The sequence below is a fragment of the Vombatus ursinus genome, unplaced genomic scaffold (assembly GCF_900497805.2).
Source record: "Vombatus ursinus unplaced genomic scaffold, bare-nosed wombat genome assembly UNPS02014814.1, whole genome shotgun sequence".
In the NCBI taxonomy this organism is placed as follows: domain Eukaryota; kingdom Metazoa; phylum Chordata; class Mammalia; order Diprotodontia; family Vombatidae; genus Vombatus; species Vombatus ursinus.
In genome coordinates, this window is record NW_020954592.1 from 16,015,426 (window position 1) to 16,031,472 (window position 16,047).

The following is a 16,047-nucleotide window of genomic DNA, read 5'->3' on the forward strand; positions in this document are numbered from 1 at the left end:
AAGGACCTATGATAATTTTTTTTCAAAGAAGTCAAATAATTCGTGACTTATTTTGATATGGAATTCTGACTAAATAAAAATATTGGCCTTTTACCTTCTAAAGACATTATACTTCAGAAAAAAACAACATTTTTCTTTCTCCTCCTCCCCATAAAAAATTCTTAGTTCCTTTCTGATTCCCTAATCCTAATACTTCTGACATTAATAACATTTTTCTTATTATGTTTCTTGTGCATTTTAAACTATCCAATTTGTTTTCTAAATGTTCATATAAGCATGTAAGTGCCTCCTATGTGTTATTGTGTTAAACTAATTAAAAAATATCTCATTTGATCCTCAGAAAAACTCTGGGATATAGGTACTATTATGATCCCTATTTGACAGTTGAGGAAACTGAGGCAAACAGAGGTTAAATGATTTGTCCAGAGTCACACAGCTAGCAAGTGTCTGAGACTGTATTTGAACTCAGGACTTCCTGACATCGGTCCCAATGCTCTAGCCACTGTACCACCTACCTGTTGCTATATACCTATAATGTACCAATATATCAGCATTATTAAATAACGTCCATGATTAAATAAAAGATGAATTAAGTTTAAATACAAAATGAATAAAAGTAAATGAAAATAGTGCTTTAAAAACAAGAAAAAAATCTGTGCAAATAATTTAAATTTAAATTAGATGTAAAACACAGCTATTCATACCCATGACCAAAAAAGAATTGGCCACATATTCTGCTTAGGTGGGATCTGTGTTAACTGGTCCAAATAACTTTTTCCTTTTGTTAACTAGTAGAATGAACACACTAATAGTCTAAAAACTTTCCATGGAAAAAAATATTTGCTTTCAGCTACCCGAGATGTGTTAGAATTAAATATTCAAAAAAATTAAGGTTGCCTGTGTATGCTTCATTGAGTTTTTTTCTTTTTTCTGTGTTTATTTTTTTTTATTTATTTTTAGTTTTCAACACTCACTTCTACAAGATTGAGTTCCAAATTTTCTCCCAATCTCGCCCCTCCCCCTACCAAGATGGCATGCATTCTTAATATCCCTTCCCCTAATCTGCCCTCCCTTCTATCTCTCCTTCCCTTTTCTTATCCCCTTCCCCTTCTATTTTCCTGTAGGGCAGGACAGATTTCTATATGCCATTTCCTGTATTTGTTACTTCGCAGTTACATGTGAAAACATTTTTTTTTTAACATGTGTTTTTAAAACTTTGGGATCCAAATTTTCTCCCTTCCTTCTTCTCCACCCACCATCACTGAAAAGGCAAGCAACTCAATACAGGTTATACATGTATAGTTACGCAAAACACTTTCATAGTAGTCATGTTGTGAAAAACTAACTATATTTCCCTTAATCCTATCCTGCCCACCCCATTTATTCTATTCTCTCTTTTGACCCTGTCCCTCCTCAGAAGTGTTTGCTTCTGATTACCCCCTTTCCCAATCTGCCCTCCCCTCTATCATCCCCCTGCTCTCTTGTCCCCTAGCCCCTCCCCATTTTCCTGAAGGGTAAGATAGATTTCCATACCCAATTGAGAGTATATGTTATTCCCTCCTTAAGACAATTCCTATGACAATAAGATTCACACATTCCTTCTCACCTTCCTCCATTTCCCCTCCACTGTGAAAGACTTTTCATGTATGTTTTATGCGATAATTTACCCTAGTCTACCTCTCCCTTTCTCCTTCTCCCAGTATAATCCTCTCTCACCCCTTAATTTTATTCTCCAGATATCACCCCTTCATCTTCAACTCACCCTATCTATCTATCTATACATACATACGATTTTTTTCCCTCCAACTACTCTAATACTGACAAAGGATTCATAAGTCACAAATCTCATCTTTCCCTGCAGGAATGTAAACAGTTCAACCTTTATAAGTCTCTTATGATTTCTCTTTCCTGTTTATCTCTTCATGTTTCACTTGAATCTTGTGTTTGAAAGTCAAATTTTCTATTCAGCTCTGGTCTTTTCAGCAAGAATGCTTGAAAGTCTTCTATTTCACTGAATGTCCATTTTTTCCCCTGAAGAATTATACTCATTTTTGCTGGGTAGGTGATTCTTGGTTGTAATCCTATCTCCTTTGCCCTCCAGAATATCATATTCCATGACCTGCAATCCCTTAATGTAGAAGCTGCTAAATCTTGTGTTATCCTGATTGTGTTTCCACAATACTTGAATTGTTTCTTTCTGGCTGCTTGCAATATTTTCTCCTCGACCTAGGAACTCTGGAATTTGGCTACAATATTCCTAAGAGTTTTCCTTTGGGGATCTCTTTCAGGAGGTAATCAGTGGATTCTTTCAATTTCTATTTTGCCCTCTGGTTCTAAAATATCAGGGCAGTTTTTCTTGATAATTTCTTGAAAGATGATATCTAGATTCTTTTTTTGATCATGGCTTTCAGATAGTCCAATAATATTTAAATTATCTCTCCTGGATCTATTTTCCAGGTCAGTTGTTTTTCCAATGAGATATTTCACATTGTTTTTCTATTTTTTCATTCATTTGGATTTGTTTTACAGTGTCTTGATTTCTCATAAAGTCACTAGCATCCAATTGTTCTATTCTAATTTGCAAGGAAATATTTTCTTCAGTAAGCTTTTGGACTTCCTTTTCCATTTGGCCAATTCTGCTTTTTAAGGCATTCTTCTCCTCATTGACTTTTTGGACCTCTTTCGCCATTTGGATTAGGCTATTTTTTTAAGGTGTTATTTTCTTCAGTATATTTTTGGGTCTCCTTTAGCAAGCTGTTGACTTGTTTTTCATGATTTTCTTGCATCACTCTCATTTCTCTTCCCAGTTTTTCCCCTACTTCTCTTACTTGTTTCTCAAAATCCTTTTGGAGCTCTTCCATGGCCTGGGACTGATTCATATTTTTCTTGGAGGCTTTGTTGTCTTCTTCTGGCTGTATGTTTTGATCTTCTTTGTTACCAAAGAAAGATTCTATGGTCTGACTTTTTTTGCACCTTTGTTTGTTCATGATCCCAGTCAATTACTTGAGTTTTAAACTCTCTTAAGGTAGGGGTCTGCTTCCAGTGCGGAGAATGTACTGTCCCAAGCTTTGGGGGTTTTGTGCAGCTGTTTTCAGAGATAATTCTAGGGACCTGTAAATTTTCACTTCTTCCAAGGTGGTATGATAAGGAACAAGGTGTTTACTCCTTTCCTTGCCTGTGTTCTGGTCTATGAGTGACCACAAGCACTCTTTTCTGCCTTGGAACTGTGAGGAGAATTTCCTCTCCACCACCACTACAAGCTCCACCATGCCAGCACTCCTCCTCGCCCCACAACCGCCACCTAGAACTGTGACCCACATCCAAGATCCAAGCTTGGGCAAAGAAAGAGATTTATGCCTCAGCACTGGCAAAGAGATCCATGCAATCCCCTTCTGATTAGCCATCCAATTCCCCCTCAGTCTACAGGCTGAGAGCTCAGGAGGCAGTCACTGCCCCGTGGCCATGCTTGGGGCCTGGATCTGGGACTGAGCTTCTCTCTCTCACTGCAGTTATAGACTTTTCCCACTGACCTTCTAAGTTGTCTTTGGCATTCATGGGTTGAGAAGTCTGGAAACTGCCACAGCTGCCCATGATTCTGTCCTCTGAGACCTGCTTTGCCTGTGCACCCACGCCAAACTGCGCTCCTCTTCCCGCCTGGCAGGATATACCTTTCTGATCAATCATCCAGGCTGTCTTGGACTGGAAATCTGTTTCACTCTGTCTTTTTGTGGGTTCTGCTGCTTTAGAATTTGTTTAGAGCCATTACAGATATTTGGAGAGGTCTGGCAAGAGCTCAAGCAAGTCACTGCTTTTACTCCACCATCTTGCCCCACTCATTCAGTTTAAAAAAAACAAACTGTTATATTAATTTGTTTTACCTCATTTTGTGATGATGATACCATTGGAAAAATAATTAACATTTATCTATTTTTTCTATGGTGACCTTTCACAAAGATTCAGTTAAGAACAAGAGATCTGCTATAGAGATCTTACTTTAATTAGCAGACTTACTAAATTTGAGTTCTAGAACTCCACTTCCATCCAAGGAAGTCTCATAGGGCATTAATAGTACATTTAACACAATGGATCTTATTGGTAGTTTATTATAATGATGATGGGAAGTTGGAAGGGCAAAAGAAAGGAAGCATTCACCATATGGATCTTTTATAAACATGTGACTGAATTCATAAATCTTATTTTTAGTTTATTGCTTTGGCACATAGAATTGCTACTTTAAATTTCCACATGTACACATGCCAGCCTACGCTATGCATCTCTGCTTACAACAGTAGAGAACATCAAATGTAATGCCAGGGAAAAATAACACAAAGCTTATATTTTCAGATTATGCAACTTAACACCTGTAAGATCTAAACTTTCAGTATCCTATAAAACTACTATAGTTTTAACCAACATTTTCTTCAGAAATCTATAATTTGTTCCATCTCACCTCTTCTTCCAAATGGATTCCTTCTTGGAATCTACAGTATAATAGTTAAAATTCAGATAGACTAAGGCATGCAGTTCTGAGCACGATCAATTTATTAGTAAAGTGCGAATTTACCAATAAATAGGATCTCAGCTTCCCCAGCTAAGACCTCAAATGAGGAGGACAACTCTGTATATAGTTTTGGGGAGTAAAGAACAAAGAACAGGACTTCACAGATGGGGAACAAGTTATGATTAGTTAAAAGAACTAGACATCATGAATGGCAAAAAATCAATATGATTGTTTACAAACCTAAAGCATGAGGAATAATATGATTAGTTGGAAATTGGGAATGAGGGTCTTGCAACAACCCCCTCCCTTCCCTCCTGTGACTAAGAAATGTTCTTTGCTTAAGTCCACCTGCAAGGTTAGAGATAGTGGACCAGACTTCTTTGGATAACAAAATAGACATCCTTCAAAGGTAATATATTTGGACAAAAGAATAGAAGTGATTAACAAGAGAATTAGATTTCTAAACTTAACTCATTACAAGACAATCGAATTCCTACATTAAATTGAGATAAAGAATTATGACTTAGGCGGTACAGGACAAAATCTGTAACTCTAAATAGGATCAATAAAAAGGATACAATCAACCTGATTATTTGGTAGATAGGTAATGCAGTGAATAAAGCACTGGATCTTGGAGTCAGATGTTCACTAGCTGTATGACCTTGGGCAAGTTAGTTAACCTCTGTCTGCCTCAGTTTCTTCAACTATAAAATGGAGATAATAATAGCACCTATTTCCCATGGGAGTTGTGAGGATCAAATGAGATGTTCATAAAGTACTCAGGCACAGTATCCAGCACATACTAAGTACTACATAAATTCTAGCTATTATCATTATTATAATTATACAATCCAAACTCTTCATTGCCCTGAAAACATTTCATGTTCATTATCATTTTCACACTTTTGCTCTTTTTATTCCCTTGTACCTATAATGCTCTGCCCTCTCTTAAATATCCAAAATCCATGGTACTGCTGAGGTTTAGAGGTTGAGGGGTGCTGGGACCCTAAAATCATGACATGTGGCTCCTGCCCAAGTGAATTTGACCCAAGCCTTCTTTCAGCCAAAGACAAGGTTTATTAGAACATCCGCCATAGTGGACAAACTCTTAAGGAATCTAAGCACTTGTATCGCTAATGAAAGTGGTCCAAATCTTAAGAATCTGAGCCCTTGGCTAGATTCTTAAAGAATCTCAGCGTTGGCTAGACTTTAAGAATATCAGCCTATTAATGGAGACAAGATGGACCTTATATAGAGAAAGACTGTGGGAGGGATCTAGGAGTGGCCAAGTAGTTTGGGGTGACTGGAGGAGGGGTCTGGGAGAAAGGGTATCTTGATGGGAGTGAACAGTAAGCTAGGGTGACTGGAGGAGGGGTCTAGAGAGGATCTTGATGGAAGTGACTGGGAGGAGAGATTTAAGATGATAGTGGGAATGGATGAAGTGAGGGTTTTTCAAAGATAAATGAGACATGGTTGTGTTTATAGGCAGTAGGGAAGCAGCCAGTAGACAAGGAGATATGAAAGAATGGGGCAATCTGAAGGAGGACAATCTGAAGAAAACAGGATGGAATGGTACCTCTTGTGCATGTGAAGGGGTTTGCCTTGGCAAGGAGAAGGACCACTTCTTCATGTGAGACAAAAGTGAAGGATTTAGATCCGGAAGGGAAGATAGAGATCTTCTAATTCAAAACTCTTGACATCTCTCCAGTTTGGCAGAACATTTTACAGATTATGTTCTACTAGTAGTACTTTCAGAAACCCAGAGTCACCCCCACACCATGATGCAACAATCTGAATAAGATCTTTGTGAAGGGACATCAAAACATTTTTACTATATCACCGTATATTTTAACACTTCCTAAATCCAATGATTGTTGCCAAGGTAAAGACCGTATCTATGGGACTTTATCATTCATCGTTATAATTTAACTTGGAATTTTCACAATTAGCAGTGGCCCCTTTCACTGTCCTTATAGATAGCTGCCTGGTTTTTGTTGCTGTTGTTGTTTTGTTTTGGAACTATCTAGTTTTAATGTGCTGTGACCAGTTTGTGGCTCTGGTTCCACCTTTGGATCTTATCTTTCAATTTTAGCCATGATTTTTTATATGAATTTAGGTATTTCTAGTTGTTATAGGTTTTCTTTTTTCTTTTTGGGAAGAGTGCCTTCTTCATTCAACCTGAAGCAAGGGGATTGAAGTAACATTCGCTTTACCATAGACTATTCCAGGTTGCTGCACAAATTCCTACCATACATTAGAACTAATAGGCATCTTCTTTGAATCCTTCCTTTACCCATTGAATGTGTGACCACTGACATCCAATGTAAGATATGATGGTTATACAATGGTTCATGATTAACCCAGGGAATGTTTCCTTCAACGCAACTTGAAGGAATCATGGATATCTTGCAGGGGGTGAGAACTCGTCTTCATCCATTCTAATTCTGTTTTGCATTATACTGCGTTTTTTTTTAATTCCTCTAGCTTTTTCCCCAGAATCTGACATTTAACCAGTCTGATAATAAACAATCTAAGCCAATCCATCTAGCAAATTCAGGGAAAGGAAACTTATGAATTCTATCACCAAAGGCAGAATGCTCCACAGTCTAATGCTAGTGCAATGCAATTAATCCAATGAAACCAGCAAGGCCTGAGGAATTCCCATTCTATCTACTCTAAGTTTGCCCACAGGAGAATGGTCTGTCCTTTGAGCGCTTGAGTGACAGTCATTGATAGACCCACAATAATGGAATAGGGACATCACTGAAAACAATAAGCCTGCATACCATTCTTTTCCCCAGAAAATCATAAAATTCTCTTGTATCTCACTTTAAGTACCACGAGCCAGAACACAAAGGATATAATGCTTAGAGCCAAGAATAACTTAACCAGCTATATAATACTATAGGGGGAAAAAGGACCTTAAATCAAACAGAATTTTAAGCATTTCTGATGAAAAGAAGGGCACTGAATAGAAACCTTGAAGCTTGAACACTGGAGTGAAAGAAACATTTTTTGGGGGACAGCATGTAGAAGCAGTTAAGAGAAGAATATATTTAATACCTTTTAATGCACACTGATCATTCATATACTTCAGTATCATGAATTTTATAACAGCCAAAGACTAAACTGTGAAAATGAGTCTGTTATATTTACTACATAAATATATCATTAGTTGGATATATTTTTCCTTCAAAATTAATAAATCTTTCCTTTAAAAAAATTTATAGCATAGCATTTAAGGTCTAATTATTTGGCTTTTGGACAGTAGACATGTTTTAAATTCCTTAGCAAGGAATTTGCAAATTTAAAAAAAATATTATTCCCAATTTATCCTGTATGTAGCTTATTTTCATATAGTTTTCTTTAAAAAGTTTTCTCCTTTAGTAGACTGAGCTCTTTGAGAGTAGGGACTAACTTTTGCCTTTCTGTGTATCCCCAGAGCTTAGTACAGTGCCTGGTATACACATAGTAGGCCCTTAATAAATATTTCTTAACTATTATTGAAACAACTAAATTTATTTGCTTTAGCTCACTCTAAAATGTGATTTGCCTAAACTAAGAGTTGATATTAAAGACTAACTTTTGAAAGACAACTTGTAATTAGGGTTCTGGTTCAAATGTACTAGGTTCAAATCTCTGCCTTTGACAGGAACTTCATTGTAAAATCTTTGTGCCCCAGGCAAATCTCTAAACCTATAAGCTGTAGAACAGATATTAGTCTGCCACTGGCAGAGGGAATTAACCTTACTGGGAGTTCCCTACAGAGATGAAATCCTAGAGTTCGCATCAAAACAAAACAAAACAAAAGGACAACAACAACGAAATTCTAACCCCCAAACCAAAAACTTTGAAATTTAAAATATCATTGAACTCAATAATTTACCAAAATATGCATTTGGTGGGAAATGATTATGACAGAATTGTGCTTGGTGATGGTAGGGGAAAGTGAAGAATATTCTGCAATAACAGGGGTTTGGCTCCTTTTAATTTTTTAAGAAATTAATTTCTTAATTGCCATATTTTAAAAATTGTAATGTTGAATTCAAACTCTCAGTTGATCTTTCATTTTTTTTTTGGTCATGAAATTTAGATAATTCAGTGATTCTTAATTTCTTTCTCTCCGATCTATTTTTGAGGTGAGGCTTTTGTTTTTTTCCTTGATGTAAGATATCTTACATTTTCTTCTTTTTTTCCCTTCTTCTTCAGTCTTTTGACCTGACTTTAACATTTCCTGCTGCCTGGAGTCATTTTTAGGAGTTGCTGCCAGGACAAAGCTTCATATATCTTGTGCCAAACTGCTAATTTTTTGTCCTATTCTATCTTCCATAGCTCTTATTTCTTCTATAGCTATAATTTACACAGAATTTTTTTATAAAGCATTCTTATTTCATTTATAAAAAACATTTCTTTACTATTTTAAACCCTTGCTTAATCTCTCCCAAGAATTCTACTTGAGTTTTGCCCAAGCTATGTTCTTCTTTGAAGCTTTGCTTCTTTTTCTGTTCTTCTCTCTTGAGTATCCCTGCCACTGAACAGCTCCTGATGGTGAGTTTCTTTTTTTGTTGGCTTGTTCTTCCAGACTACTTCCTGACTTCAAATTTTGTTAGAGCCAGGTGATGCCAACTTCTTGAGGAAAGGAATGGGTTGGTACTGATGGTACTTTCTTGGGGTACTGAGTGTTATATCAGCTCAAGTTCTCAGGGACAGAATGAGGACCTGCAAACTTTTAGTGCTCCCAAAGTGGTCTCACCCAGGGCAAACGCTACTTATGTCTGACCTTCAAGTCTGCAAGTTCCTGACCCTGTGTTTTGGTCCAAGCAACAGAATACTGCTGCTAGACTCAGACCTTATAAGCAAACTGGAAAGTTTTTTTAGTTCTTCATTTCAGCTGCAGCCAACTCTTCATTACCCCAATCTGGTGTTTTCTTGGCAAAGATACAGGAGTGGTTTACCATTTTCTTCTCCAGACAATTTTACAGAAGAGACAACTGGGGCAAACAGGGTTAAATGACTTGCCCAGGGCCATACAGCTAGTAAGTGTCTGAGGCAGTTTTTGAACTCAGGTCTTCCTCACTCCAGGCCTGGCACTCTATCCACTGAGCTACCTAGCTGCCTTTCTTTTGGTTCAGAGTGACATAATAGGAGGCTCCCCATTGGTCTGGGATCCCTGCTATGATTATTCCTCTGCAGGTTGGGTTAGATGCTGGAACTCAAGAGTCTGCTCTGTTCCCAGGCTCTGAGCCATACCACAGCTGCTTGCTCAACTTCTTCCTTTCTTGGTATACCACTCAGGGCCTTCATACCCAGGAACTCACCCCCGAGCAAAGGCCCCCTACACAGTCCATTCTGGATCTGTGACCAAAAACTGAGTCGCAATGAACAAAGCTGCCATTTGGCAACCTTTCTTTGTCATGGTGCACTGGTATGGGTCTGGAGATACCCAGATAAAAGTCTGGGACCTCCTCTTGCACAACCTCTCCCAGTGCACTATAGTGTTCTGTGAATGCTCCCTTCTTGGCCAGAGCCCAATCCCAGTGTCTTCAGACATCTGTCAGTGTCCCTATGCAAACCTGGGCCAGGCAAATGACCCACTGTGACTTTGTCTAGATTTCTCCATCCATCAGAAATCAGTATGGTACATTTTCTAGTTCTATTTGGAGTTTTGTAGAGGGGAGCTTGGTTGTACTGCCTCCTTTCTACCTCTAAAACTCCACAACACTTAGAGAGAGAAATATAACTTGCAAAAGAAGCTAATGAGGTAGAAAGTAGATCACCAGAGTTCTCGATGTAAAAATGACACAAACAAAATAGTTTAGAGTAGAGAACCTACTCAAAGTCAGTAGAGGCTTTTTAAAAAGAGACATAAATTTATTCAAGAATACACAAGAAAAAAATTTTGTCAAAAAGTAAGAAGATGACAACACAACACAAATTCTATACAATCCAAAATGACTGACCTTAAAAACTGGATATGCATAAAATGTAATAATTTCAGATCTCCCCAAAATGATAACTTTAAAACTCTAAATTTCATCCAAGAAAACTGCATAGAAATTTTGAATACAGTCAACAAAGCCCTGATCAATCTAATTCATATATCATTGCTAGAGTAAAACTTCATATTTAAAACCATTTGTTAAATTTTGGAATTTAAATGCCAAACAAATTTTACAATCGCCTATGAAAAAGGCCTTCAACTATACAGTAATGTTACTTTGAATAGCTCAGGACTGCTCTGCAGAAATCAAAAAAAAATCAAGAGAGACATTGAAATACAGTATTTCAAAAAACAAAGGATGTTCAACATTTGGAAAAAATTGACACAATCATATTAAGAACAAAAACAAAACTTATTAATTCTTTAAAAAAAACTAAAAGAAGTCATTTTTAGTGTGATAAAATGTATGTACTTAAAACCAAAAACTAGCATTACTTGCAAAGGAGAAGCACTAGAAATTTCCCAAAAAAATAGAGAAATAAAGCAAGGATGCTACTTATCTTCCCTACTATTTGACATAGTTCTAGAAATGCTTGCAACATCAACAAGGTAAGAGAAAGTAATTAAAGACAACCACTAGCAAAGAGGAGACAAAATTATCCCTATTAATAGAGGGTTTATTTAGAATACACCATAGAACCAGCAAAAAAATACCTGAGAGTGGCCTCAGTAAGTAGTAGGATAAAAATAAACCCACAAAATCAAAAGCAATTCTATATAGCAATAACAAAAATCAGGAGGAAATGATAGAAAAATAGCATTCAAAAATACATAAAATATCTAAGTCTATCTGCTGACACTAAAAACATATACATAAGAGACTTTCTTACAGAAATAATGGAAGAAAATAAATGGATATTTATTTGTTGCTTGTGGTTGGGCTACATCAATATTGTACAAATAATGAAACTACTTGAATCAATTTATAAACTCAGTGCTACTGACACTATTTCTCTTTGCATCCCCAGACAAGCACAATGTGTGACACTAAACAGATGCTTAATAAGTGCTTGTTATCTCCCAAGGGAAAAATAAATAAATAATAAACAGATAAATTCAGTGGTGGATCAACTGGACTGCAGTTAGGTCCTGATTAGTACAAATAATAAATCCCCTGAAATATTCACATATTCAAATTCATATTATTTGAAGTTATAATTATGTAAAACAAGGTCACTGGTTCCAGACCAATGGAAAGATGCAGTATAAATTTGAATAAAGCAACAAGGGATTTGTTATTTGTACTATCTAGACCCAATTTTAAAGCCTAGGTGTTACTGTATAGAGCTATGCAAAATAGTTAACAAAATTATCCTAGATGAAGAAATGTTTCTCTCTGTTTTTGTCCAATTTCTCTGCTTCTAAAATCCAAAACAAACTCCTCTTTTTGGCAGGAAAGTGTTTCACATGCTGATGTCTATCTACCTTTTCAGGTATATTATACTTTATTTCGCCTTAACTTACTCTACAATCTAGTCAAACTGCTGACTGTGCCTTTGGCATGGGCTATGCTGGGAAAGCACAACCTCCTCACATCTGACTCTTCAAATTCCTAGTTTCCTTCATTGCTCAGTTTGCTTTTATTTTGTGTTTGTGTATATATTACATGTTTTCTCCCTTTATAAACTGTAAACTCCTTAAGGGTCAGTGCCTAACACAGTGTCTGGCACAGAGAAGAAGACTTACATTCTTATAAATTTGACTCAGTTCTCTATATATTTTAGAAATGGGGCCTTTATCAGAGATACTGGCTGTAAAAATTGTTTCCCAACTTTCTGCTTCCTTTGTAATCTTGGTTGCATTGGCTTTCCATGTGCAAAAACTTCTTAATTTAATGTAATCAAAATTATCCATATTGCATTTCATAGTGTTCTCTATCTCCTGATAAATTCTTCCCTTCTCCATAGGTTTGAAAGGTAAACTATTCCTTGCTCTACTAATTTGCTTATGGTATCACTCTTTATGTCTAACCCATGTACCCATTTTGACTTTGGTATACAGTGTAAGATGTTGGTCTATGCCTAGTTTCTGCCATATTAATTTCCAGTTTTCCCAGCAGTTTTTGTTAAATAGTGAGTTCTTATCACAGAAGCTGAAGTCTTTGGGTTTATCAATATACTATATACTATAGTCGTTGTCTACTGTGTCTTATGTACCTAACCTATTCCACTGATCCATCATTCTATTTCTTAGCCAATACCAAACAGTTTTGATGATTGCTGCTTTATAACACAGTTTTAGATCTGGTACAGCTATGCCACCTTCCCTTGCATTTCACTTCATTAATTCCCTCGATATTCTTGACCTTTTGTTTTTCAGGATGAATTGAATTTTTTTTAAAATACTCAATGACTTGTGACTAAAAAAATGGAACTTCCTTAGTGATTACAGATTGCAATATTTATTATTGCAATATTTATTTATTTATTTAGTGATTACAGTATGCTATATTTTTCTACTACAAGCACTATAAAAAAATAAACTAAGATTTGAACCCAAATCTCCTGACTCAAAGTCCAGTACTCTTTCTACCACCTCCTACTATCTTTCTTGTTTACTTCTAATAGACCGACTTTACATCTCCTAAACAATCTCAACTTCAGTTGGGCCATCTTTAAAGTAGTACCCTGACACTAACTAATGCAAACATTATCATAGATCTTGTCATCACTAGAACTGTTCTAGTTGTTAAATATTGAGTTCTAAGTCTCCCTTCTTTGACCATAATCTTCTCTTTCATCTCTTCCACATCTTCATTTCTTCTAACCTGTTATTTTTCAGGACTCAATTCCTCAACTGCTGCCTATTTTCTCAATCTATTAGGCCCCCTTTCCAGATTAACTTGTCTTCCTAGCAAGTCTGCACCCCATCCATCCATTTCAATCATTTTCCTCTCAGCATCCTAGAACTACTATATTTCTCCTTTCTCCATTTTTCAGATATTTAGTGATACTGAGGAGTCACGAAATGCAACTCAATGGCTCTGGAACAAAATCATTCTACCTAATGTTCATTAAGTTAATTTCCAAGGTTCCTATTCTTCAAAAAAAAAAAAAATTATAAGAGGCAGATCAAAGAAAATGAAGACTAAGGTCTTTGACCTGCCTTACTTTTATATTTTTTTTTAAAAGAATAGGTTTCTCAGGAACTAATCAGATTGATGTAGAAATGTTTTCAATATCAGATATTTCCTCTGATATTCATATCAATCAATTCATATCAATGATCAACTTAATGCCTTAACAATTCATAGTATGGTACAGATTTACAGCTAAGAGGCCATCTAACCTAACCCCTTCATTTTACAGATGAGGAAACCGAGACCTAGAAAAGTTAAGTGATTTGCCCAAAGTTACAAAGTCAATAAAAGGAACGACTGGGATCTGGACATAATTAATACTGAACCATTAGTTATTTTCATATATTAGTTATATGTAAAGTGAAGCAGCTTGGTGTTCCAAAAGGCTTTTAAATTACAGAATTACTATAATCTCAAATCACTGGGTTTATCTCTAGGTGACAGCTTTTTTTGCCTGGTAAACAGAATGTAAATGGACACTTGGGAAAAAATCTTGATAAGATTCATTAATTAGGCACCAACAGGTAATGGTGCTATGCAAAAGAATATTTTCATTTCCAGCTTCAATAAGTAAAACCATTCATTTGTTCGCAAAAACAAAAGGTCACTGTACCTATTTTTTCCAGATTTGTTTTTAATGATTAAACTTTCTTTTTATTGTGAACTTACAAATATTTCATTATACAAAGCACAGGAAAGAGGATGATCTAAGTGGTATAAAACTCAAACTAGAAATAGATACCTGCCAGCACACTGACTTAGAAAAAAACATAAATTAGCAGCATCTGTGTTTTATTTTATTTTTTATTTTGTCAAATACTTCCCAATTACATTTTAATCTGATTTCAGCCTCACTAGGGAGTTCTGCCCCCATGAGTTTGAGACCTCTGGTCCAAGACATTGATATATAACAGAACTTTGAATTTTCTTGGCTTCTTTTTTATTTTACCATAGAATCCAATATTAAATTATTTTCAGAGATTACTCTTAATTATTCATTCTTTCTCTTCCAAATATTTTATTATAAAAACTGTATTAAAATGTTTTATTCATTTTAAAACGTATCACTATCACTTCCCCAGGCTCTTTTTCTCCTGGCCCTAACCCCCACAACCAGTAGACCTGTCCCTTGTGACAAACTACCTTCTTTATAAGGAAATTCGTAGAAGTCAAGTACATTAGTGATGCGATGAGGCTAAGACAACCGAGGCTATTGCCTAGGTGCTAACAACTGGATAGGAAGGATATTTCTTGGGGAGGGAGATTTTCTTCTTCCGGTAGTCTAAAGACTACTTTGGAAGACATACAACTTTCCCCACCATCCCCCTATAAAAATAAACTCTAGTTATTCTACTTAGGCAGCACCAGGTCAACTCAAACTACGTTTGACTTCTGGACAACAGAAACAATTCTCTCACTCCAACGAAGCCTAGTGTCTTTTGCGAGTGCTTCGGTGTGCCCCATTAAGAACTTCTCTCTTTGGTAAGATTAATAAGGTCCACTAAATACACCTTATTTCCAGAGCAATCCAGCCTTTGTTCCCAGAGAGAATGGATCCTGAAGTGCCCTTTCTTTCTGGGAAGCTCATAGTCAATTAAATATTTCATATTTACCAGAACAACTTTGAAGAACCTGACTCTCAGACTTTGTCCTCTGCTTCCATTAGCCTCTATCCCAGACTGTTCCTTCTGTTGCTGTATGCACCTCCAGGAATAGGAGATACTTAAATGATTTTGCCTCAGGTGAAAAATTCTTGGTTACGCTGGTATATTTTTGCATTAAATTGAATTGCTAATCATATAAGCCATTTCATATATTCTTCAAAATTCTTCACAGAAAAAATGTTTTAAAATAGTATATTTTATTTACTTTTGAAAAAAACTTCAATTGGTCTTTTTACCATCCATACAAATGTAGAAAACAATTTGGACTAAAAATGATATTTCACTATTTTTGAAAGCTAAATTAAATGTCTTAGAATCTGAGAAATTTAAAAGGCAGAAAGTATAACAAGCCTAGTATTTCCTTCCCTCCCTCCACTACTACACACAATTTGTTAGATCAACTATACCTTTACTGGCTCTGTTGAAGGTGCATTTTCTGTTTTCTGACTTATAGTGACAGGCCCATTTTCAGGACTGAAAAATAAAAACCACAAAGTTTTTTTTTTTAATTTAAATCAATACAACATACAAGTCACATTCATTATAATTTAATTTGAATAACAACAAGTATTTTGCCTATATATCTCTATGATTCTTTTAACACATATCCTATCAAGAAAACACTAATTTGAATTAATATCAACCTCACAAATAAATTCAAAAGTATTTATCAGCTTCAACCATTTTTACTAGTCCATACTATATTTTACTGATCACCAATATCATAGCAATGATATAATAGATGTGGGAAAGTAGCAGCTGTTAAATATGAGGTATGTAGTTTTAATTAAAATATGTATTT

At 35.8% G+C, this 16,047-nt stretch overlaps 1 protein-coding gene across 1 annotated transcript in view; it reads right to left on the reverse strand.

The window, feature by feature from the left end:
• CRYBG3 (crystallin beta-gamma domain containing 3) overlaps positions 1 to 16,047 on the reverse strand; it is a 154,710-nt gene that overhangs the window by 114,834 nt on the left and 23,829 nt on the right. Inside the window, exon 2 of the mRNA XM_027835352.1 lies at positions 15,653 to 15,719. Coding sequence (XP_027691153.1) covers positions 15,653 to 15,719 — 67 coding nt within the window. The remainder of the gene's footprint in view (positions 1 to 15,652; positions 15,720 to 16,047) is intronic.